At 56.5% G+C, this 24,550-nt stretch overlaps 1 protein-coding gene across 2 annotated transcripts; it reads left to right on the plus strand.

The window, feature by feature from the left end:
- The first annotated feature begins 2 nt into the window (after positions 1-2).
- SARNP (SAP domain containing ribonucleoprotein) lies at positions 3-22,541 on the plus strand. Of its 2 annotated transcripts, XM_052702923.1 has the most exons (11): positions 3-112; positions 553-652; positions 878-924; positions 2,487-2,554; positions 3,891-3,942; positions 5,979-6,052; positions 6,336-6,364; positions 6,749-6,774; positions 7,480-7,548; positions 19,709-19,798; positions 21,146-22,541. In XM_052702923.1, the coding sequence occupies exons 1-11, from the start codon at positions 77-79 to the stop codon at positions 21,185-21,187; spliced, it is 633 nt and encodes a 210-aa protein (XP_052558883.1). In that variant the 5' UTR covers positions 3-76; the 3' UTR covers positions 21,188-22,541. The 2 variants fall into 2 exon arrangements, with proteins under 2 accessions (XP_052558883.1, XP_052558884.1); XM_052702924.1 differs by lacking the exon at positions 7,480-7,548 and having other exon boundaries at positions 45-112.
- Positions 22,542-24,550: the final 2,009 nt, after the last annotated feature.

Below are 24,550 nucleotides of genomic sequence, written 5' to 3' on the forward strand. Positions count from 1 at the left end.
TCAGAAAGCGCAGCTGTGATTGGGCTGTGAGCTGCCGGCGGGGGCGGAGCCGGCAGCGGGCTGTGGGGGCGACAAGATGGCGGCGGAGACCGTGGAGCTCCACAAGTTGAAGGTAGCGGCGGCCGCTCCGCTCCTAACGGCAGCCCTGCGGCTCGGGCGTCGCTTCCCACGCCCGGAGGGCTTTGCTGTATCTGGGCCTTGGCTCCCAACGCGCTCAGGTCCCGGGGCTGCCGCCGGTAACGGGGCTGTGGGGGAGGTCGGGCCTTGGAGGCGCTCCGGTTCCGCCCTGTGGCCGCGGGGCCGCGCTCTGCTCGGCCTCGGTTCGACTCGGTGCCCTTCGCGAGGCTTCGGTCCCCGTCTGTGGGCGCCGGTGGGTGACCCTGGGCCTGGCCCCGTGAGTGAGGAAGGAGGAGGAAGGAGCCAGAAGAGCTCCTTACAAAGGGGATGAACAAGCGGTGGCTTTGCGGTGTGTTATCGCACCTCGTGTTCCTCGCGGTGTTTGTGCCTGGGAGCGAATCACGCGTGCTGACGGGCTGCTCTCCTTCCCCGCAGTTGGCCGAGCTGAAGCAGGAGTGCCTCGCCCGCGGGCTGGAGGCGAAGGGCAACAAGCAGGATCTGATCAACAGGCTGCAGGCCTACCTGGAGGAGCACGGTGGGTACCCAGAACGCTGGGATTTCCGCACCCCCACCCCCCGTGGGCAGTTTGCGTGCTGAGAGAGCCCCCAGGCTTCAGCTGTTGTGTGGGAGTGCTGGTGGGAGTGCTTTGCTGCGGCGTGGCTTCTCAGCTTCCCGTTTTATCAGCAAGGCTTGATCCAAGAAGCCGAAAGTATCGCTGAGTGATTTCTGTCGGCGATTGATGCATTGTTTTCTTCTTTAGCTGAAGAAGAAGCAAACGAAGAGGATGTTCTGGGAGAAGAAATAGAGGTAAAGCTGCGGGACGGGCTGTTGCGTTGGCGGCGTTTGGCCTCTGGGTGGCTGTGTTGGGCATGGAGAGAGCGGTGCAGCGAGCCGCGGCAGCGCAGGAGCTCCGCTCTGTTCGAAGCACTGCTGAGCTTCGCTGTTGGATCTGAACCGGCCGGCTTTGGTGCTGGAAGATCCGTGCTGCCCTGTTGCATGGAGTGTGTGGTGGTGTGGGGGTTTCATAGAATCATCATAGAATGGCCTGGGTTGAAAAGGACCACAATGATCATCAGTTCCAACCCCCTGCTGTGTGCAGGTCACCAACCAGCAGCCCAGGCTGCCCAGAGCCACATCCAGCCTGGCCTTGAATGCCTGCAGGCATGGGGCATCCACAGCCTCCTTGGGCAGCCTGTTCCAGTGCCTCACCACCCTGTGTGAAAAACTTCCTCCTCATATCCAACCTAAACCTCCCTGGCTCACTTTAAAACCATTCCCCTTGTTCCGTCACCACCCACCCTCACAAACAGCCGTTCCCCCTCCTGTTTACCCACTCCCTTCACGTGCTGGAAGGCCACCATGAGGTCTCCCCACAGCCTTCTCTTCTCCAAGCTAAAGAAACCCAGTTCCCTGTTTCTTCATAGGAGAGCTGCTCCAAACTTTCTGGAAGAGTCTGTGGTCGTGGTGTGTGGCTGCTGTTTCAGAATTGAGAACTCTGCCTCTTTTCAGGAGTCATGCTGTTGTTCTGTGTTTGCTGTTAACAGCAAATGTCAGTTGGAGCGTGCTGTGCTCTTAGCAAGGAGGCCCTAACACCAAATTGGTGCCCTGCATGTTGGCAGGCCTGTAGGAGGGAGTGAGCCTCAAAACCGAAGCTTTATGTTCTGGGCAGTGCAGAGATCCTGGCTGGAAGAGTTGTCTGTGCTCAAAGCACCAGAAAGCAGCTCTGCTGCTCAGCACACAGCTCTGCAGGGGTGTGTGCAGCGTGTGGGAGCTTTGTCCTGTTTGTGAAGTTCTTGGAGGGAGAAGTGAAAGGCCCTTACCAGAGGAGCAGCAGACACGGAGCGTGAGCACTGTCGGGTTCTGATGCTCTTTGCTGGTTCTGCTTGCGGGCTTGAGAATGTCTCAATTGGGATAATTTCCTACGCCTGTCAATGCCAAGCTTTTTGGTGAGTCTTTGAGGGTCAAAAAGAGAAGAAAAAAAAGAGAACAAGCAATTAATGTCCATAAGATTGCTCATATGCTGGTAGATGAAGGCTGTCAGCACCCAATGTTGCTTCTCACTGCACGCTTTGCCTTATTAGGCAGTCAGACCCCAATGGGGGGGAGGAGAGGAGATTTCAAGCACAGGAGCCCTTCAGGTGGGAGACAGCAGCATGGGGAGGCACAGCTGCTTGGGTTCCTTGGTGACGTGTGGTCTTAGCAGCTGCGGTAGCATGAAATTCAGAAACCTAAGGGTATGGTCAGGCTGAACTGCAGGCATTTTGCCTCCAAGAACCCAGAAGACCTGGTGCTGCCCTTGCTGTGATGCTTTGCTCCTGCTCGGCTGGCTGGGATGCTCTCTGACCTCCTCCCAACTCGTTGCTTTGCAGGAAGAAGAGCAGAAACCGGCGGAGCCACCCACCAAAGTGGAAGAGCCTCCTGTAAAATCGCCTGATGTGTAACTATCCTTTCTGCTCAATCCAAAGCAAAACCCGTGGGGAGCGCTGTCACGCGAGAGGTGCATGGCAGGGCAGAGCTCTGCCTGCCCCAAACGCTTGCAGGCTCTTTTCAGGGCTCGGTGAGACTCTCCTGTGGCTGGAGGGGCTGCAGCAAGGGGAGCTGGAGTTCTGTGGCCTGATGGCTTTGCTGGGGGAGCTGTGTGAGAGCCCTGAGCGCGGGGAGCGTGCCTGGCCCCAGCCAAATTGCTTCCTGTGAAAGTGTCATTAAACCATTACTACCTTTCAGGGCATAAAATGAGAAACCTGTCCAGGAATCTGGAACAAAAGCAGCGCGTTTTTCTAAATGGGAGACCTTAATGAGGCTGGCTGTGACCTACTGTTTTATGGGAGTTTTTTAGAGGAGGATGATGCTATTTCGTTTAGCCTGGGAACTTCCGAACTTTGTCTCTTCCTCCTTTGTTTTCCCCCCCTCGAGCCTGAGCTCTGTTTTCTGAGCATAAACTTTAGAGCACGCCCACTCCATTATATTTTTGTTCGGTCTTTTTACTGGTCCTGCTGTTGTCAGCTGCACATTGTTCAGGAAGTGTGTGTTTGAAATGGAGCCTGAGCCCGGGACGCTGGTGCTGACCTGGGGAGAGCTGCCTGGGGCTGTCCCATGAACTAGAACAGAATGATCCTTTGTATTTCAGGGCCATAAAGGAATAAAGCTTCTCAGGGCATGCAGTTGAGACTTTGGGCTGCTAACAGGAGCTGAATGTTGCCCTTAAGAGCTTTAAGATGGGCAGGAGATTGTTCCTGGGTTGCGGATCCACGGCCTCTCGCTGTATTAAACCCACCCGTGTGCTCCTGCAGCACCCCACTGAAATTGCAGGGCGTTCCTCGTGCCTTAAACTGGGTTCATTTCTCTCTCCAAGCCTTTGTGGAGAGCAGATGTGAGTGCTGAGGGTGGACCTTGTGGTTTGGGATCTTCTGGGGCCTCCAGCTTGTCTCCTGTCTTCACTAAAGGAGCTCAGGGGTGCTGAAGGCAGTTGCTGAGCTAGGAGGAGAACTGGTGGCTGCGTCTTCACCAGCTCCTTTGTTTCCCTGCACACCTCAGACTTGACTTGCGAGCTTCACAGGCTTCAGACTCCAGCATCACTATCAGGGCTCTCAGCCTGCTGCTCTAACAGGGATGCTGGCTTGGGGCTGCTGTCCTCTTGAGAGCAGAGCCTCACTTGAGGCTGGGGTTCCCCAGAGGTGGGGTTGAGGAGGGGAGCCCCGGTCTGCCTCCCGCTCAGGTGTGATGTGAAGCTGTTGGGAATTCTGACTGGTGTTTCTCTTTTCCAACACCTGTAGGAGCACGGAAAAGAAAGTAGTGAAAATAACATCAGAAATCTCACAGATGGAGGTAAGCTTCCTTCTGCTACTTCACCCTTGTCCCCCAGCTATCGCTTGGCTTGTTGCTTCATTCAGAATCTCTTTTGTACGTTGCTGAGGCTGCGTTTCCGTTGCAAACCATTACTTTGGCTTGGTTAATTAGTTGGTTATTAATGACCGGGCTGGGGGCTGAGCTAGCAGCGTGCTGACCCCCAGCACGTTCCGTTTTGCTGTGGTCTGATGCAGTGCTGCTCTCAGCTGTCTGGAGCTGCATTCCTCCTCGCTGCCATTTCTATCTGCCCCCAGCCAGCTGACCCTACGGCAATCTTTCCAACGTAGAGACGAGCTGAGCTGCTCCTGGTGCATCCTTCCATTGCAGACATGACTTAGCCTGATGGATTTGCACTGTCCTGTTGTAACTTCACTGTCTAAATTGTGCTTCCCTTCCTGCTGCTGGGAGCACGCAGCGTTCCTTGCAGAGATGCCCATCTCTGTCCCTTGGGGCTTGCTGCAAGCCTGCTTGCTTCAAACACAAAACTACAAAGCTTTGCTGAGGTTATCCTTCATCCTTCGGGAGTAATCGGTTTGGGAAGCACGAACAGATCATCTCATCTTTATCTTCTGTAGCTTTGCCACTTGTATTTGCTGGGCTTACTTCAAACAAACACTCTTAGAAGCCACTGACTCCTCTGGGAAAGCTTTGTGAAACTCGGAGTTTCAGGAATCTCACTCTGGTTCTCTAATCACCCCCCCCCCATTTTAGTTTCCCACTCATGCTCCGTAAGAAAGCAGTCAGTATGAAAACATGATTCTTGTCTTCCTGCTGTTCGCTGCTGCTTTGGAGCTCTAATCTCCTGTTTGGGACAGGATCATTTCCACAGCAACCAGGGGCATGTCGCAAGCAGAGGATTATGACCTCAGCTGAAGGAGTAATGAAGAGAAATGTGGTACCTGGTGGAGGATCGATGCTCCCCTGTGATTTGGGGCTGCCCTTGGCCGTAGCTGCTTAAAGAGCTCATTAACAGATCTGCTGACGTTACGCTCTCATCCTTTGGGGTTTTTTCCCCTCGAATTCCATAGAGCCAATTCACAGGAAGGCCACTTTTTGTGAGGCTGTGCGTGAATTGGGTGCCTTTCAGCATCACGGAGATCTTTTAGAAGAGGGCAGAGAGTTGTTTCTCCCTACGGCGCACCGTGGATTATCGGAGGTCGGCTGCTCCAGGAAACAGTGTAGGAAATAGTGCAGGAAATATGGACCGTTTCATCCATCACTGGCAGGGAAGCCCAACCAGTCTTTGCCAGTCGCCAAGCCTGCTCTTGTTGAGGCTGTTGCTGTGCCACACACATTTAATGCTTCTGAACATCAGAACCCGTGGGATTGCCAGGAGAAGGTCTGCATTTAGGCACTGTATGATTAACTGAACGTTAACTGGGTTTGGTTTACCTGTTCTCAGCAATAGCTGAATACTGAAAGACTTCATGCGTTGCTGGAAGGCCAGGGGGGTTCTTTCTTGGTGGGGTGAGCTGAGCTGTGCTGCCACCGCCTGCTTTTGGGCTGTTGATCCAACAGGGCCTTTGTGTGGCCGCCCACTATCGCGTATTTCTTTTGGATATCCATCAAAGAGCGTGGATAAGGAAGCGTGCTTTGAGCTGTCTTTCAAGTGACTTCTCAGCTTCGGTGCCGACACCGTTAGGGGAGCCGTTCCTACTCCATCTGTTCCAAACGTTTATGTTTTGATGCAGATGTTTATTGCGCTCCTCGCTGAGCTTTTGGCCAAAGGAAATGTTTCCCTGAAAATCCTGTCTGTTTCTCTAACCTCTAAAACACCAAACGCATTTCTGGGCCCTTGTGTAACAAGAAAATGTGAGATATTTCCTTTCGGCCTTTGAGGGGATTTGGATGTTTTTTGGTGCTTCTGCCGTTCCCAAGCCTCTCCGTGTCTCAGGCACGTGCGCATGGAGGCGTTCGCCCATCCTGTGTTCAGTCTGTGTGCCTCTTTCCGTTTCCTTTCCTTAGACTTCGAGTCCTCACTCTCCTTCTCTGGATTCTTTTTCTCCCACCTGCAGAGAATGCAGAAGAGGGCCGAGCGCTTCAACGTCCCCGTGAGCCTGGAGAGCAAGAAGGCAGCGCGCGCGGCTCGGTGAGTGCCCCGTTCTCACCTGGCGCAGGCAGCAGTTGTGTTGCTGCCACAGCCTGGCTCTTTTTCCTTGGAAATAAGTGAGGAATTGCTGTTGGCACACTGGAGTTTCTGTGGTAGTTCCATTAACCAGTAATTCCCAGCTCCTCTCAATGGGTTTCGCTGAGGTATGCTTAAGAAAAGCCTTTGGAGGAAGAATTCGTGTTGTGCTTGCTGAAGCCTTGATGTGTCAGATACCCACCTCGTGTTTGCTTGGGTCTCACTGAGCTCTGTTTACTTTCTGCAGGTTTGGTTTGGCCACAGTTTCGACAAAAGGTGAGAAGGTGAAGCAGAACCAATTAATGGAGTGACCTTACTGCAAATATTTATTTATTCCTGGGAAAGAAAAAGTCGCTGGTGAGGCTGTCTTTGTTTTACCGTCTGTCCACACCCAGGGTTTCTGAGCAGAAACTGTAGAGTTGGGATGAAAAGCGTTGGTAAAGTCTTACGGGTGGGAAAAGCTGATTTGGGGATGAAATTTGGTGACTCACCCTTGAGTGAATGATACAGAAACTGGGAGAAATGGGGCAGCAGTTCTTCACCAGTCAGACTGGCGCGTGCTTCCAGCGGTGCTGTGACTTTGCTGCTCCTCTTTTCAGATAAATTACTGTTCCAGGTGTTTGTTCTCTAACTGAGTTTTCTGTTTTCTTCTCATCTCAGGCCTCTCTGCAGACAGCAAACCTACGGTAAGAGATGCTTCTTGTTCCTAAATTTCCTCTGCTCAGGCTCTTAGTGCGGCTTGTCGTTTGTGCAAAGAAGTTCCTGCCTGTGGGAGTAAACCGAGCCATCAAAATGGTCCAAGAACAACATCTGTAGAGTGGCAGCTGATGAAGTTGCCTACCTGGATGTTGTGCTTGCATCGACTTTGTAGGTTCCCGTCCCTCTGCAGTGTTTGGCAGGAAAATCGCAGGCAGGCTGGGTGCTGTGCTTGGTCATGGCAGCTGATGTGATGAGTTTGGAAGAGAGAGGGTGCGGCAACAGCTCCTTAACCTGCAGCAGGCAGAGAGCAGTGACGAGTGCGGGAGCACTGGCAGGATTGCCGAGGAGCTTTGTTTGCTGGTGGTGGTGGCCGTGCTGCTTCAGGGCAGCTGTTGGGTCCGCAGGGAGCTGTCGGGTGCAGCGGGCTCACAGGAGCAGCCTGGATCTGCCGGCCCTTCAGGAGAGGACAGGCAGCACGGCGTTTGCCCTCTGGTTGTTGTGGGCAGTGTGGGGCTGCTCCGTCTGGGTTCTGCCTTCAGGCCCAGCTTCCCAACAGCACCGGCTGAGTTTTGGGGGAGCGCAGCACTGGGGTTTTACTCTGGGGGCTGCAGCGCACGGTTTCTCCTTGCTGAGCCTTTTCCCTGCGACGCGAGCGACGGCGATTTAAAAATCAGTTTCCTGTGTCTTTGTAGGTAAACATGGATAAATTAAAGGAAAGGGCTCAGAGGTTTGGTTTGAATGTCTCCTCGCTCTCCAAGAAGGTAAGGTGCATTGGCCTCCAGGACACACTTTGCACCTCCGGAGGAGCCCAGGGCTCATAGCACACAGTTCAAAGCCTCCTCGCTGCTGGAGCTTTTACGTCGTGTTATTAATGCAGCAGTGTGGGCTCCGGGCCCCGGGAGACTCATGTCAACATCGTTTCCTTCATCTTTCCCTCTGTTTGTTTTGTGTGAGGCTTAATACGGTGTGGAGAAAGTTGTGACGGGTGAACAGAGGTGTTGAATTTTAAGGTTATCGGTCTGGTTTGGACGTGGGAAGGGAGGCCGTGTAGCAGGCTGCGTAATTTGGTTTGTTTTCGGGTGTTTCTGTGTAAGTGCACATTTCTGACTGGGGGTAGAAGCCAGGTCTGTAAAGAGCAAGGTAATGAGCTCTCTGAAGAGCTCCCTGGTACCTCTTTGAAGTACAAATGAGGTGAATTTTGGAGGGGGATGAATTCGGTCTGGAAGCTTTGGAGAAATACCGCCAAGCTTCTGAGCGTGGTCTCCCTCCAGTCCTTGTGTGTAGCAGCTGGTTTCGTTGGTAGCTTTGTGTGTTGGGCAGGGGGCTGAGGGGCAGGGGGCTGAGGGGCAGGCAGCAGGGCGTGCTGGGGGGACACGTGGCTGTGATCATTCCCTGATGAGCCAGGGTGAGGTGAGTGCAGCACGTTTGGGCAAAACGGGAGGGAGGATAAAACATGCAGTGAGATGAGAGTGGCGTCCTGCGTGCCTCCTGAATGGAAACGGCCCCGTTCCTCTGCTGGCTTTTAGCAGCCCTCGTGCTGCAGCACTGCTCGGAAATAGTGGGGAATGAAAGCGAATTGTCCAGTGATAACAGCTGGGTGATGTTGGCATGGAGACTTCTCCTCTCGATCTGGAAAGGGTAAGAGCTTGGGGAGGTTGATCTTCCTTCATCTCTGCGAAATGAGCCCCTCTCCTCCTCGGGGGGATGGAGTTGACCTTTTTTGCTGCCTGTTTCTCTATGTATGAGCGTTCCGCTTTATTCCACCGGCCCTGGGAATTCACTGATGTAGAAAATATCTGGCATTGGAGGTCGCTGTTTCCCAGCACCCCCCCACCCGCCCCCCTCCCTCCTTCCCTCCCCTGTCCCTTTGGGGGTGGGGGAAGGAGGGCAGTGCATTAAAGCCGGGATACATGGAGCTCAGGGTGAGAGGCTGCTCAAACATCATTAACCCTGTCACCAGGAGCTCCCATTTTTCAGGAGGAATATATGCCTTGTCAATGTTTTACGGCCGTGGCCTTCTCTGGGCAGGCCTGCGTGTCCACAACTCAACAGCGGGGCAGCGGGGAGCGAAAACCCCAAACCCCAGGGCACAAAGCTGGGGCTCCCTGAGCTCTGCGTGCTGCTGAGCTCCTGCACGGATGGAGGCTCAGCAGCAGGGCCGGGCCCAGGGCCACAGCGGCTCACCAGCTCTCCCTGCAGCTTCCCCACTCGGCCTTTGTGCCCGCCTCGCTGCGCTGTGTCCTTTTATTCCTATTTATTTTTTGGGGAGGGGGTTTGCTGCACCAGGAAGTCGAGTTCACGGGCTTAGAAGCGGCTTCTCCCACTGAGCGGAACACACTCGCATTCCTGGGAGGAAGATTATTGGTTACTTTAATTAGCTGGTAGCATTGTGCTTCCCACCTGGGTGTTCTTTATAGCTTTTCATTACGGGGGAGCCTGGTGGTGGCGAATGTTTACATGTGGCTTGGCAGGTTTTTATACCCTGCGTTGCAGCACAAAAAAAAAAAAAGAAAAAAAAGCCAACAAAAGAAAAACAACAAAAAACCCCCCCAACTTTACAATAAACCATTGTCTCTGCGGAGCCACACTTCATTTCCCATTCAAATTGGTTTGGGGAGGGGTAGGGATGCGAGGGGGAGAATCGTAACTAAGGGGGGATTTCAGCCCCGCTGTGAGCAGGGAGCAAACGCAGCGCTGCGTTAGTGGCTGTGAACTCATCTGTAGCTTTGAACCCCCCCTTCCCCCTCTGTTAGCCCTCTGGGGTAGAAATCTTTCAAGTTGAAAATCCTCTTCCTCTCTGCCCAAAGGGGGAAGCGAGAGCGCGGCGCTGGAGCGGGGCAGGGAGCTGGGCTGCATGGGAGCAAGAGAGGCAGGTGCTCATTTGTCTCAAGGCAGCGCAGGGCCATCAAATTAATTTCTAAAATAAATCAAGCAAGCGTTTATCTCCCCGTAGCACTGACTCTCCCCTCCGAGGCCTCCTGTTAAAGCGCACGCTCTTCTGACCCACGGCTCCCATCCCTTGACTCCTGTTAGCTGTACTTAACCCCCCACACTTGTAAATGTTCCCTCTCTGCGGCAGCTGCTCCCTGTGCCGCTCGGCTCCGCTCCCCAGGGGAGGGATGTGGAGCTTCGTGTTTTATATGCAGGGTTGGATGCTGCAGAGGGGGTTGCCCACGCTGCGGCCCTGGTTCAGAAGCATCTCTCCGAGGGGATGCTTTGCTCTTTATGTATAAAATAGTCTCATAAGTCCCCCGCTGAGGAAGCGCTGGCACCAAATGGATCGCAAGAGCCCCCGGGAGAGCATAAAAGCTCTGTTTGCCACCTTTGTGTGACATTATCAAATACCTTCCTGGATCCGAACAGATGACCAAAATAATTGGCTTTTCTATCTCCTCCTTGACGCCGAGGTCTCAAACTGCCTCGCGAAGCAATTAGCTGATTAACCCTCCTCTGTTCGAGGCCGGGCGCGGGGAGGTGAGGCTGGGGGGGTCGTCGGGAGTCCGGAGGGCATCCCTGGGCTGCAGGGAACAAAGGATCCCGGGGGGATGTGCGCTGCCAGCCCCGTTCTCACCGTCCCTGGGTGACTTTTTGGGGAGGACGGGGGGTTCTGTGCTGAGGGCTGCCCTCAGCAGCGCCCTTATTGGCTACGGACCCCCTTGGGGAACTTGCGTTCGCAGAGCTGTTAGCCTTCCATTTTGCTGCTGGAGTGCAGCAACACGGGGCTGCGAGCAGCAGCGAGACGATGGCTGGGAAGAGTTAACGTTTTAATGCGTCCATCAGTCACGGCTGTAGGTTAACACTGCTTTAATTCTCGTTAATGAGAGCTTATTTCTCATGCGGCAGCTGAGAACCGCTGTGCGCGCTGCCTGCTATTAGCCGAGGAGAGCTGGCCTGCTGCTGCCTGACGTCGGCGTGGGGATGGGGGAGAGCAGGGGGCAGGAGAGCAGGGAAAGTTGTGTGTATACAAAATACTGAAATGAGAGAGGGAGAGAAAACAGTTGGCTGAATTGTTTGGCTTCCAGCGAGCTTTGCGGTAACGTGCTGAGGAGAGGAATCCTTTTCCTGGAGAGTTTTTTCTGCCTGCCATCTTTCCAAACAACCCCTGCCAACCTCTGGAGGAGAAACAACCGCCGGGGAAGCAGGGAGGAGGCAGTGGGGAGAAGTGCTGATGTTGGCAGAGAGGAAAGGGATCGGTGGGAGAGGAGGATTGCTTCTGGTTGACACCAGGCCCAGCGCAGTCCGTGGTGCCGTGCGCCGGCAGCTCTGAGCAGCGCGACTGATTCCTGCGGTCGGTTTGTCCTCAAGAAATGAGTCTTGCTGTCTCTCCCGCTCGGCCTGAGGGGGCACATCTGCCCCTCTGTAATTTCCTCTCCCCACACTTCTCTATTTCTGGCTGCTGCGGGCTTTGTGTTGCTCTGCTCTGCGTCTTCTGCGCTGGGATGCAGAGCCTGCTTCCCTGGGTTGGAACCCAGGCACTTCTCTTCCACTTCTGAATGCATCTGGGGCATCTTAAGAGCTACGTTAGGTAATTTTCAGAGGGTTTTCTCTCTCCCTCTGAGCTGGACCAGTCGTAACTGAGGCAGCTGCATTTAGAGGGGGGAGGGGAGGGTTGAAAATTGCCTTCGTTTTACTTTTTAAAGAACTAAAACACATTGCGCGCATTTGCACGTTAGAAAAACTTTTCAGCAGGAAGCAGAAACTAGGTCAGAATAAAAGAATGCAGCCAGGACGTGTGCGAGCAAAGTCAGAGCTGTCCCAGCGCAAAGCAACGGCCCTCGCAAGGAGCGTGCTGCAGGCTGACAGCAGCCCTGCAAACTGCAGGAATGCTTCTGGAGCAGATGGCTCCGAGGTGCTCAGTGCCTTTTGGCATCGCTTGTGCTGAACAAGTGGCTGGGAAGGGTGTAGATAGGAAGGGAAGCTTCGGTCTTCGAGGGATGGAGCGGCGCGGGGTCATCCCAGCTGCCGTGCTGCTGCAGGTAAACGCTGGCAACTTCCATGGGAGGATTGATGGGGAGCCCTGGATGGGGCTCCCAGGCTGCTGGGGGGCTTTGGCTGCGTGCAGCACCGTGCTGATCTCACTGCCTCTGCTTCCCCCCCGGCCCTGCACGGCGATGTCACCCCGAGCAGAGCAGCTGAATGCGGCCTGCCGGGCTAAGATAATGGGAAGTGACAAGGTGAAGAATAGTGCTGGCGGCCGGGGGCGTCGTGGTGCGAGGGTGCTGCGCGGCCCCTGCCCCCTCCTGGGGTGCCCTGGGGGGAGGCTGTGCGTCGTGGCGTGGGCTGCGCGCGCTCCTGGTGCCGCCGGTGGCTGTGCAGCCCCTTCCTGCCTCCAGGTCCCGCAGCTGAGCCGCGCTGAGGATGTGGCTGCGGGACGGGGGGCTGAGCAGAGCCTGCAGTGCGGACCCAAAGGACGCTTCCCCTAGGCTGTGATCCGGGGGGAAGTAAGATCTGAGATGGAGAGGCGAACGCGGAGATGGGGCAGACTTTATTTTTGGTCCTTCTGTGGGTTTTTACTTTAAAGACAAAGCAACCGTTTCCCCAGGAGGGGCTGTGGCGCCTTCTCTGCTGGCACAGTGACCTCTGGCCAACGCAGTGCAATAACCCCCCCCGGGAGCAGGGGTGCATTGTGGCTTCCAGCCCCTGGGCCCTGTGGTCCAGCCTGTGGCATTGTGCAAGAGAAGGAAGCTCTTCTTTCCTAGAAGGCGTATTCCCCTGTGGATTTCCAATGACACCAAGCTGGTACGCAGGGGAGAAAATAATAACATAGTGGGTTTGTTGCTGGAAGGAAGAAGCACGCTGCAGTCCTATTGAGCTAGGGGTCACAGAACCATGGGATGGTTTGGGAGGAGCCTCACGGATCATCGTGCGTTGCTCCTGTTTTGGTGAATGGCTCGGGCTAATAGGAAGCAGTGAGATGAAGGTGTGACACTCAGGTGTGTGGTGGGAAGCTACCAGCAATGCTTTCCAGGTGGGAGAAATAGAGGGGCAGTTCCAGGTTGGCTGTGCCCGTGGGGCTGTGCTGAGCTGCCCCGTGCCTCCCCAGAGCTTCCCGCGTTCTGCTGCCTCTGTGCACTGTTCTGTTGCACTCTGTGTCCTGTTCTGCTCTTGGTTTTGTTCCTTATCTGTCAGACATCTGAATCCTGGAGCTCCTGGCTCCGCAGAGCAGCGCTGTGCAGTGTTCTTGCTGGCTTCCCCATGCATCAGACAGAGGTGGTGCTGCCCTTGTGTTGGGCCGTGCTCAATTCCTGGTGCCACAGGAGCACGCGTGGCCGAGCCATAGAATCATAGAATGGCCTGTGTTGAAAAGGACCTCGAAGACCATTGAGTTCCAACCCCCTGCTATGCGCAGGGTCAGCAACCAGGCTGCCCAGAGCCACGTCCAGCCTGGCCTTGAATGCCTCCAGGTCTGGGGCATCCACAGCCTCCTTGTGCAACCTGTTCCAGAGCTTCACCATCTCTGAGTGAAGTCCTGAAGGCGCAGTGCTGTGGGAAGGGGCAGAGCTGGCTGCTGAGTGGGGCTGTGTGGCTCCTCGGAGCCTTTGCACGCCCAGCATTTCCCCAGCCTGTTGCAGGGCCTGTGCTCTCCTGTTGCCTTGTAGTGGAGGTTTGGGTTGCTTGCTCCCGGCAGAACATCTCGTGCCCTTGCACAGCTGATAGCTCTGTGGTTTCTGTTATCTCCTCAGTGCTCACACAGCACCACGTGCTGTTTTCTCTGCCCTTGCCCCAAGCAGGACGATAACGCAGCCCTCAGAGACGCCCTTTGCTCGACTCCCCATAGGAGCGTGGTTTTGGCAGCGGTGCCCCCCAGCTCCCCGTGGCCCTGCAGGACCATTCCCCAACCCCTGCTCTGAGGGAAGAGCTGTTGTGAAAGCCCAAACCCACCAGGCACAGCACCCGGCTGCCCTCACCTCCGTCTTCTGCCGACTCGGCAGTAATTTGGTGTTTGCAATTACCCCTTTCTCAGCTCCCCCCATCCCCGGCCCTTTGCTCGCACTGACACACAGCCACGATGTCATTTTTAAAAACAAATGACGAGAGAGCTGCGAGGGGTCAGCAGGACTCCTGATCCCGTATTTATCCCCGGTGCTGTCTGAAAAGGATTTGCGTCCCTAACAAACCTTTAGGGAGTGGCGAAGGGCTCGCTCCAAGGGAAGACAATGCTGGGGGGGACTCTCTGACCTCACTCTGTCCAGTCATCTGGTTCTTCATTGGTCCCTGCTGTGAAACAGAACTTAGCTTTTGTCTGTAACACAAATACATCTTTTCCCCACCCCCCCTTTCCCCTTCTATTATGGTTCAATCAATGATGTCATTATGTGTGCCATTCAGTGGCTCTTGAACCATTTGGCTGCAGGAATTTGGAGGAGCAGCCCGGGAAGAATGGCAGCACCGCTCCGCTCCGAATGTGCTGGGAGCTCAGCAAGAGGAGCAAAGTCACTTTGCCCTGAACCCCTCCGGGCTGCAGAGGACAAAAGTAAAAGCAACCCCAGCGCCCCGTGCTGCGCGCAGAGAGCGTGTGTGCGGAGGGGGAGCAGGAGGAATGTTTGTGCTGAATTCAACTCGGGGAGGCTTTGCTGAGGATCCCCTCCTTCGCGTTTAATCCATTTAATTAGGATCACTTGGGCAGCTCCTTCTGCTGTTGGGCGCTCAGTGGAGCTGCAGCACTGACCCTCGGTGGCTTCCGGTGGGGATGTGACACTTGTAGGAGCAGCAGAGAAATGTGGGTGTATGCAAGCAGTCGGTGCACTGAAAAGCATCCCTGATCTCACTGACTGAGCTGACGTTTGCAAACCCTCTCCGGTCACAGCAGAGCTGATGGTTCCCTGCTCTGCAGGCACTGAGCAGGCGGGGTGCTTCTGAGCGGCGCTTGGAGCTGAGCTGCAGGTTGCTTAGGGGCTGGTGCACCTCGTCCTGAGCTGCTGTTGTTTCAGGGCATAAAAGCACTGGGGTGTTTCTATGGAGTTGTGGAGCTTCTGGGCCGCTGCTGTGTTTTGGGGCACGGCTGGAGCGGATTTTGGGGATCTGCTGGAGCCAGATCTTTGCAGAGCAGCTGCTCTTCCTCCGGATTCCCCCTGGACTCCCTGAGCACCTCCAGCTTTTAGCAGCAACGGAGAAACCAAATTAAGTGACCATAAAAGATCAAACATAAGGTACTTCTGGAGGGCCTTCAGCCCCTGCCTTTTATCTCTTCTGCTTGAAAGAGGTCCGGAGACTTTGTAGCGTGTGGAGGTGCTGAGCATCCTGCAGGTTCCTCTGGGTGAAGGCTGTGTGTTCCCACTGCTCTGCTGTGCTCAAACCTCTGCAGTTTGTTTTCCTGGCACTTTGCAGAGGGAGATGACCCTGCTGTAGGCTTGGGGTGCTCTGGGTGCTCAGTGCCATTCCTGTAGGGTGGCTGAGAGCCCCAAATCCAACTCTGGGACACCGAACGTCTCTACAGTGCTCCATCCTCACCTCTCCATGCAGCGCAGCTTCAGCTGTGTGCTCTGCTCCTGGAGCCAGCAGTGGGCTCAGGGCAAGATGGGGCTCAGGGCAAAGTGGGGCTCAGGGTAAAGTGGGGCTCAGGGCAGGATGGGGCTCAGGACAAAGTGGGGCTCAGGGCAAAGTGGGGCTCAGGGCAAAGAGGGGCTCAGGGCAAAGTGGGGCTCAGGGCAAAGAGGGGCTCAGGGCAAAGTGGGGCTCAGGGCAAAGTGGGGCTCAGGGTAAAGTGGGGCTCAGGGCAAAGAGGGGCTCAGGGCAAAGTGGGGCTCAGGGCAAAGTGGGGCTCAGGGCAAAGAGGGGCTCAGGGCAAAGTGGGGCTCAGGGCAAAGTGGGGCTCAGGGCAAAGAGGGGCTCAGGGCAAAGTGGGGCTCAGGGCAAGATGGGGCTCAGGGTAAAGAGAGGCTCAGGGCAAAGTGGGGCTGCTCTGCATCCCCACCGCGATGCCCTTGGTCTCTCTCCAAACCCATATTTCACTTATTCCTATAGAACCTTTCACCCCTGGGGTAGGTGAGCGTGCACCTGGCTGCCCAGGCCTGTGAAGCCTGCAAACTGACCGGAATCAGCTCCCTGAGGGCCAGAAGTGCCACTCTCTGGTTACCATCCCTCTGCCCACCCTCGGGCACACGTGTAGCCGACTGCATAACCTTTCTGTGGGAGCATTCCTCTCCTTTTGGAGAGGTTCCCTGCAGCTGTGAGGCACTGACATGGATCCAGGAGCATCCCCTGGGCTGGGGATGTGGCTGTCAGCATCCTGCTGCCCCGTGGTGTGCAGGGAAGGGTTAACACAGCAGCGGTGCGTTGCCGTTTTTGTGCCTGTTGCCTTTGAATAGAAGAGATTTTCTTTTTCTTCTTCTTCTTCTTTTTTTTTTTTTTTTTAATCTGGGGCTAATGTGCAATTCAAATGGTGCTCAGGCATCGCCCGATTGCTCCTTTTTAATAACAGCTGGACTCTTTGGGGGGGGGGGGGTGAAACCTGGACGGTGCCAGGCGATGTCAGCGCTGCCTCTGCCCCCACTGTCAGCCCCAATGTCAAAGCCTTCCTGCCCCAAGCAAGCCAGCTTCGTAACGGGAGAGCATCTGCAAGCGGCTGGAGATGCCATGGAGTGAGAGCCAAGAGATGGAGCAGCCCTCCCAGGGCCTTCTGCCTCCTGCTGCACCTGAGCCGCATTCCTGCCACGTCAGCCCCACCTCTGACGTCCAAAGAATGCTTTTCAACTCAGCTGCAGGTGCTCTCTTAGCGCTTGCCTGCGACTTTTCGGCCCTCCTCCCCCGCTGCTCCCGTTTGGGGCTGAGCATAAAGCTGTGGCTGTGAGACCGCGGCGTTCTGACGTGGGAGAATCTCCGTTCTGCCCTCCCCACCCGTGCTGGGGTCACAGCACGGCGCTGCGGTTGCATCTTTCCCTGTGTGAAGCTGGAGGAGACGAAGGCGCTGAGCGTCGGCCCATCGGAACAGCAGGCGTTGATCCGTGCCGCTCTCTTTCATTGATCTGTTGTGTGCCTCTCTGGTGGGGAACCGCTTTGGGCACAACGTCTGCAACAGCTGAAGCTCTTTCATTCTTCCACCTCCTATTAACAGAGCTCTTTCAGCCCTAAATCTGTCCCGGGAAGCTCCAGAAAGCTGTTTGCAGGTGGAGTGAGGGCGGCAGGCAAAGCTTTCCCTCCACTTCAAGTGCCTGTGTGGGTCAGTTCCTTCCAGGGAAGGCAGCGGAGGGCGTGCAGAGCAGCCCTGTGATCGGCCAGGTGTGGCTGTGGGATGCATGGAGGTGAGGTGTAGAGGTTGGGGGACGCTTTGGAGCCGTGCTGGATCTGCTTTCCATGGGGCAAAGCTGTGTTTAACGCTGCTGATGTGCACTGAGGTGCTTCAGTCCGTGTAATTGGAGTGGCTGTGTCCGAGCTGTGCTTTTTAGGAGCCATCCCTGTGTACCAGTGACATCAGGGCTCCTCTTGTTGGGGTGTAAGGACATCGATAAGGGCTTTTGCTGTGTGTTCCTGATCCAAGTGGACTCTGGAGAGGGGAAGGCTCTGCCCAGCGAACCGAGCTGCACTGTGTGGAGCTGGAGGTGGATGCTGCACTGAGCCCGGATGGTGCTTAGGACCCCGGGTTGTCCTGTGGGCTGCAGTGGGGGTCCCACACCTTCCTGCCCCACGTGGCTCCTGCAGGATGGAGCCTGCGCAGAGAAACAAGCAGCAGAAATGCATACATAGAAACAAGTCTCAAAAAGGTGCCGGGCGACAGCTGCACATCCCCGGGTTGGAGTGTTGCTGGGAATAAAACCATCGGTTGCTGTCATTCACCCTCTGGGTATGAAATTGGAAGCCCAGTTACCCTTGAGTGTTTCATAACCTTTACCTTTTGGAGGTCAAGGCCGTGTCATCATTAATCTACCGTCGCCTGAATGCCCCGGGGCTCTGCTTTTCATCCCCCCCATCCGTCATGCTGCTGTGGGATGCAGGAGGGTGAGCAGAAGGGCCCGCGCTGTCCTCATGGAGCCTCGCGGCTCCCCTTCCCCATTTATGATGAGGATCCTCTGGGCTTCACCTGAAGATTCAGAACCGTTTCCTCCCCAGGATGCTTTTAATCTGTTGAGGAAGAGGTGCTGTGGCCTCGAGGAGAGGAAGTCGGACACGTGGAGCACCTCGTGCGTGTTGTCCCCAGAGCCAGGCTTCGTTGCTCCTCACCTGCAATGAGCTTCATCTCAAAGCACACACGTGGAGCTGCTCTTGCTCATCCACGTGCCTGCAGCCTGGGTGCTGAGCTGTGGCCGTGGGCAGCGGGGACCCAGGGAGGGTTTCCCCTCTGCTGAGGTTTGGGTGTTGGAGAAGATTGGAGCTGAGCATCCCCACGAATCCCACTGCGCCTCTGCTGGGCCGCTGCTGGCAGCTCCAGCTCCCATTGCAGGTATCCAGCTGTGCTCCCTGCCCGGCGATCTGCTCCATCCACAGGGCAGCAGCGAGTGCCAGAGCTGCTCCCTGTGCCATGGTAACCATTAATTAATGCCTTTTGGCTTTAAGTCTTCCAGCAGCAGGGGCTGCGATTCTCCCAGGAGAGAAGCGAGCCCATTTTCAAGCATTTCCTTCCAGCTTTTTGGGAACAAGGAGTGTAAGGACGAGCACCGAGCCTGGGCTTAGCAGTGCTGAGGTCCATCCTGCAGCTCTGCAGCCCCCATCTCTGTGCTCACCGCTTCCAGCCTGGGGGTCTGCAATGAGACCCAGGGCTCAGGGTGGACACAGCACTGAGCACAGCGCAGGTATTTGGGTTCATCCTTCCTGCCTCTTCACCAGGGCTCAGCAGAGCCGTTCGCTTTGTCCTTGGCTCAAGCTCTCCTCCTCTTCCTCCCCCCCCCCCCCCGCTTATTGTAGACAAACTACAAAATAACTGAGTGCAGAGGGACCGAGCCGAGGAATAGAGAGGTTAGAAAATAAATCTGACACCCTGCCAGAAAGGTCAGCTTTCCCCACAGATGCTGGTGCACCCATTTGCACGCCGGAGCACGGCCTGGGGGCACTGCCAGGGGTTGATAGATACGGAGATAGCAGCGTTTTGATAGAGGTAATTTTCCTCGGCTGGGTTTCAGCACCCCATGAATCAAAACCTGTCAGCGAGAAGCCAGAGATGGAGTGAAGTTTATTGTACGTGTGTTTGCATCTGACACTGTTGTGCTACGGGGTCAAGTGAGCCGGATCATTAGGGCCGTGTTGATTTAGGACGATGGTTGCACACTGCTTTCCCTGCGGGGCAGTGCTGGAAGCAGGGGGGGCTGTGGTGGGCTTCCCAAAAAAAAGAAAGAAACCCCACGCAGTCCGGCAGCCCCGTTAAAGCTGCGACCCTTGGCTCTGTGGTGGGAATGGCTTTGGGGAGCTGGTTTTGACCCTGTGGACGAGTGGGGGGGGGAGCTGGGATTGGGAGCGGGCTCTTCTTTGTAAAGATGCTGTTTAGAAACGGAGCCCTTGTGGGTTTCGTTCTGCCACGGCGTCACCTGCAGCAGTGGGATGCAGCCGGGGGGGGCTGAGAGCTGCGAAGTGCCCTTAATGATAGGGGAAATTGTAGCAGCGCTGCAAAGCAATTAGGCAGCCTGGAGAAATGGGCTGAAAGAGGCACGAAAACAGCCGGAGCCAGGAATAAATCCACAGAAAATGGATGCTCTGAGGCTTTTACAGGCAATGATGGCTTTGGCTATTAGCTGTGATCAGGACATCAGCGTGGATGATGGCAGCAGAGGTAAAAAAGCCTCCGGTTTTTGCTGGAGAATGCTGAGAAACGGAGAGCTGAGGGCTCTGGGAAATGTCTGCAGGGGTTTGCTGGAAACTCAGCGTGTCGCAGGGGGTGGCCTCGCCTGCTGCAGCTCCTGGTGATGGGTGAGGGGAGGGGGGATGTGCTTTGCCACCAAACGAACCCCCAGGGCTTTGTCCCCGGGATTAAATCTGCTCCATTCTCTGTGCCAGAGCGAAGAAGACGAGAAACTGAAGAAGAGGAAGGAGCGGTTTGGCATCGTGACGAGTTCAGCCGGGGCTGGAGCCACAGAGGACACAGAGGTAAAGGCCCAAGAGGCGGACGGCAGCCGTGGGGACCCCTGTGCTGCCATTGGGCTCCCACTGAACCGCTGCCCTGTCAGCCCCACGGCCATCAGCACTGCAGCCTCATTCCCTGCCTGCGTGGACCAGATCTGTGCTCTCCCCTTCCTCGTGCTCCGCAGTTCCTTGTCCTGGCTGCCCCTGAACCTCCTGCTTCCCTTTGGGTGCTGCGTTCCAGGCCTGCAGGAGCAAATCCCCGCAGACCCCGTAACGTCGTGAAGGTTGCGGTGCTGACCCTATTTCCAGCTTTCCTCCCTCCCCGCCCCTCGACGCTTCGGTCCTCTGTGTATCTGACCCATCTTTTAAATCCGTCACCTCCTCGGGGCACTCCTGTCCTTTCTCCTCTGTTTCTGTGCCCTGGATTTGTCCCGCTCTTGGTGCACATTGTGCAGCTCCTGGCTCGATGTGGGTCGGTGCAGCTGCGGGGCCCCAAACTGCATCCACGGCACCCACCTACGGACAAAGGGACCCTTTGGGCTGGGGAGAACCGCTCGTTAACTAACGAGCAAAGCAACGCAGGGTGAGCTGCTGCAGCCAGATGGGTCCCCACACAGGGACTGGAGCTGCCCAGAAGGGGACTGCAGCGTTCAGGTGGAGCAAGGGGAGGGGGGGGGGATTTATTTGCAACCCCAAGCATGGGAGAGCGAGCCCCACGGCGAGGGCCGAGGGAGTCCCTGCTTTTCCGTTAGGTCACTCTGAGATTGTGGCTGGAACAAAAAGGGCTTTTGAGCCGTATTGTGTGCACTCAAATGCACCTTTCCCCTGGAGATTCTTGATTAGGGCTTCTGTTGCCCCGGGGCTATTTATCCTGCTAAAAATTAAGATTTATACGCCTCTCGTGGAGCAGCTTAAAGGCAGATCCGAGAGACGCAATAGTATATTTAATGCATTTTAGTGTGTCCCTCTCACCTTTTCCATGAATAGCAGAGTGTTAACCCTTTGCCCTTTTACATTTCCCACCTCCCCACTGCCTGGAAGGGTTTCGAGGCCTCTGAAGTACTCATTGTTCCCGGCTCAGCTCCTTTGTAGCGCCTTGCCAGCACAATGCGGTGACTCCAGCAGCACTGTATCTCAGGCACTGTATATTTCTGCTCCTGGATTTGGGGCTCTTTGTGCCGGGGGGGGGGGCAGAAGAAAACCTTCAGAGCCTTTGCCTTCAGGCTGGCTCTGCGTCGGTGCGCTCTGGAAGGAGCTGGAGCCGCCGTGCTGGAGATTGGATGGCAAACCCTCAGCAAATTCTCCATCGGATTACGCGAGGTTTGCTCCCCTCAGACCTGAATTCTCTCACGTCTGCTTCATTTCTTGCAGGCAAAGAAGAGGAAAAGAGCAGAGCGCTTCGGGATCGTCTGATGCCGGCCCCTTCCAGCTGCTCCCTTGGCAGCGTGCATCCGGAGTGCGTGAATCCTTCCCTCTTCCCCACTTCCTCTCACCTCTGTTCCTCGGGTTTTAGCGTTGCGTAGGTAGGGAACCCCCCCTAGTTGTACGATTGCGTTACTCAACTCTTCGACTCACTAAGTTTTAAGAAGAAAAGAACAAAGTAGGGCAAAAAGAAGGAGCTGTTGTCACTGCGTTTTGTCAGCCCGGAGCCCTGAGCTGGGAGCTGCTGCCCTCCCTGTGCGCTGCTGGGCTCACGGAGCCCTCGCTGGTTGCCCTTCTGGAGTGGAAGTTCACATTTGCTGCTCGGCAAGGAGCTGCTGCAGCCGTGGCTGCCGTCCCACCCCTGGTCCTCTCTCCTCCTTGTTTTTAAGGATGGGAGAATGCAGCAGGCAGAGCAGCTCTCACTGCCTGCCTCAGCGGGGTGAAGCTAATGGGAACTGTCACAGCCAGAATTGCCAATTAACCTTAAATCAAGATCGGTGTCCTAAAACGAGGAGCAAAAAGTAGCCGTGCGCTCGCAAACGGAGCCCAGTGCCGTGGCTCCTTTAGGTCCTGCACAGCCCTTCCTTCGGGTCGGCAGCGCGTTTCTCTCCTGAAACACAGCTGCTCCTCCCAGCCGTGTGCTCTGGGCTTCACGTTGCCCCCTCTGTGCTTCGGAACCGGCTGCTGCCCGGCTCGGCGCTGCAGAGGCGCCTCTGCTCCAAAGGGAGCCAGGCCAACCGTGAGCTCTGCCTGCCGCCCTGCTCCCCGCAGCAATCCGCTCCTGCTGCACTCAGCGCAGCTCCGTCCCCTGCCTGAGGTCCTCGTGCTGCCGGCGGCCCGCTGCAGGTGCGGGGTTTGGATTCCTTTCATCACAAAGCCAGTGACGCCACCCTCGCTCGGTTCCTTTGGGTCCCGCGGTCACGCACGCGCGGAGCTTTGCAGAGGCCGCGCTCGGTGCTCAGTAAGCAATACGTGTCTGTAGTTCCATACCAGACTCAAACTCCTCCCATTCCACAGCGCCGTCCGCAGCTCTGAGCAATACCTGTGGCCTCCATCCCCACCCCGCAGGGCGGCTGTGACCCACGGCTCCGGCCTCTGTGGGGCGAGCGATGTCCAAATGAAGCCACGCTGCCCCACGCTTTCCTGGTTTCGTGTAATAACCGTACTCGGATTATTGTTATCAATGGTTGGTTTTTTTTGTACGTGGGATTTTGTAAGACGTATTTTCTATTCGCCTCGTGCTCCTTCTTGCCGGTTCTTCGCTTGGAACGTTTTGTAGTGCGCCAGGGCGAACGCTGCATTTCATTCTCGGTTTCATAATAAAAAGTGCTCCTCCAAGGCAAAAGCCCAGGCTCTGTCACTTTGATGTATGGAGCAGCTCAGGGCCGCAGCAGATGGAGCCCTGGCACGGCGCAGGGCCGATGGCCTCGGGGACGACTGCACGCCCTGCAGCTTTGGCCCCGCTGTCGCCCGTCCCTCCGTGGCCCCGCAGCTCCTGGGGTGGCTGGTGGCTCCCTCACGGTGCTGCCAGCGCTCCTCTTGGGCCCCAGGGGAGCCGATGGGGAAGGACGGATGCTTTGGGTACCTGAAGCTTCGTGGCTGTTTTTGCTGCCTTTCAGCTGCTGCTGGGATGGGTTGAACGTCACAGCGCTGCTGCTGCTCCGGGAGCCGTGGCTGGAGGTGGTCGGATCCTGAGCCCTCGGGATGGGGAGGAAGGTCGGGCTGCTCCGTGCCGCACATCTCCAGCAGCGCTCAGGGAGAGCTGAGCCTCAGCACCTGCCGTCTCGTCTCCTGTCCCTTCTCCAGCTGAGGACCGAGCCCGGGGCTCCCGCTGCCTCCCCTTCCAGAGGCAGAGTGGGATGTGGGGCAGCCCCCAGCCCTGCGCCCTGCTCCTTCCCACACCCAGGGGCTGCGTCCCCCTCCTCCCATTGCCTCCTCCCTGTTGCCTTCTCCCCGTCACCCCCTCCCCTTTGGGGCTGCGCTCCCCTCGTGGCCCCAGCCCACGGATCCACCCGCAGAGCGGCTCCTCATCCTCCACCCTGCGGCCTTCCCCTCCTGGGCGCAGGGGAGAACCGTTCCGATGGCTCTGCGTTTCAAACACCACCTAATTTATTTTTCCTCTCCGAGCCGGGGGCTGCTCGTGACTAATTTGGGTTGAATAGGAGAAGAAAAAAAGCAGCGGGAGCACAATGAGCGGGGGAAAGTGTGGGAAAGAGAGCGAAAGAAAAGGAGGGCCGGGGAGTGCGGCGTGAGAGCTGCTAACGCTGCGCAGCGCCCAAATTCAGCATGAAGGCACCTTTCACAGCCAACGCTTGGGCTGCAAATGTGAGCGGGATGAGGTCAAGATGAGGGGGTGGGGAGGAGACGGGGGGTAGAGGGGGTGATGGGGGGCACAGCGGGTTTGGGGGGAGCGGCGCCGGCCCCCCACGGTCGCCCCTGGGTGGGATGAGAAGGACGTGGGTTTGAAGGGGGGGAAAGGAGACAGCAGAGCAGAGCCTGGGTGTGCGTGAGGCCGAGCGCCGGGACCATCGCCACCCATGGGTGCTGTTGGATGTGGCACCTGGTGAAGGGAGATCCGGATGCCATCCGGTGCAAAGCCCTCTCCAAACTCACCGTGTCCAAGGAACCCCAGCGCTGCCCTTCCCCGAAGGTTCCTCCATCCTGCGGCCAGAGGGGGGCTGGCTGTCGCCCTCAGGGTCCTCCCTGCAGCCGAGCAGCTCCAGAGGTGCATCAACTCCCTGCACACGGAGGTGCCGCAGTGCCATCCCCAAACACCATGGGGCCGACGACTCCGTGGCACCCAGGCGGCAACGGGGCACAGCGAGGCCGTGGGTCCCAGCCGAGCTCCCGTTGGTGCTTTAATTACCACTGGGGCACTCGTTAGGCAGCGGAGGGGAAGGACGGAGCCATATTATGTCATGGTGCGACCGTGGGTGGTCGATCCCTGTCCTAATTTGTCCCCCTCCCGCCCGTCCTGCCCTGGGTTTCAGAATTAGGTCAATGGGGGACTGGGACGTGGTGGGGTGCGGCCGGGAGATGTGAGCAGGACAATGTCTGCTCTCACGGAACTGATATCAGCCCTGCAGTGAGGGGACGGAGCGTGCTGTGCCGTGCTGTGCCGCATCACACCGTGCCGTGCTGCACCATAGCAGGTCCAGCAGTGCCGGGCCGTGCTGTGCTGTGCCACCAAAACCTGTGCTGTGCCATCAGAATCTGTGCTGTGCCACCAGAATCTGTGCTGTGCGACCAAAACCTGTGCTGTGCCATCAGAGTCTGTGCTGTGCCATCAGAATCTGTGCTGTGCGACCAAAACCTGTGCTGTGCCATCAGAGTCTGTGCTGTGCCATCAGAATC

Source organism: Tympanuchus pallidicinctus, unplaced genomic scaffold (assembly GCF_026119805.1).
Source record: "Tympanuchus pallidicinctus isolate F22 unplaced genomic scaffold, pur_lepc_1.0 scaffold47, whole genome shotgun sequence".
Taxonomy (NCBI): Eukaryota; Metazoa; Chordata; class Aves; order Galliformes; family Phasianidae; genus Tympanuchus; species Tympanuchus pallidicinctus.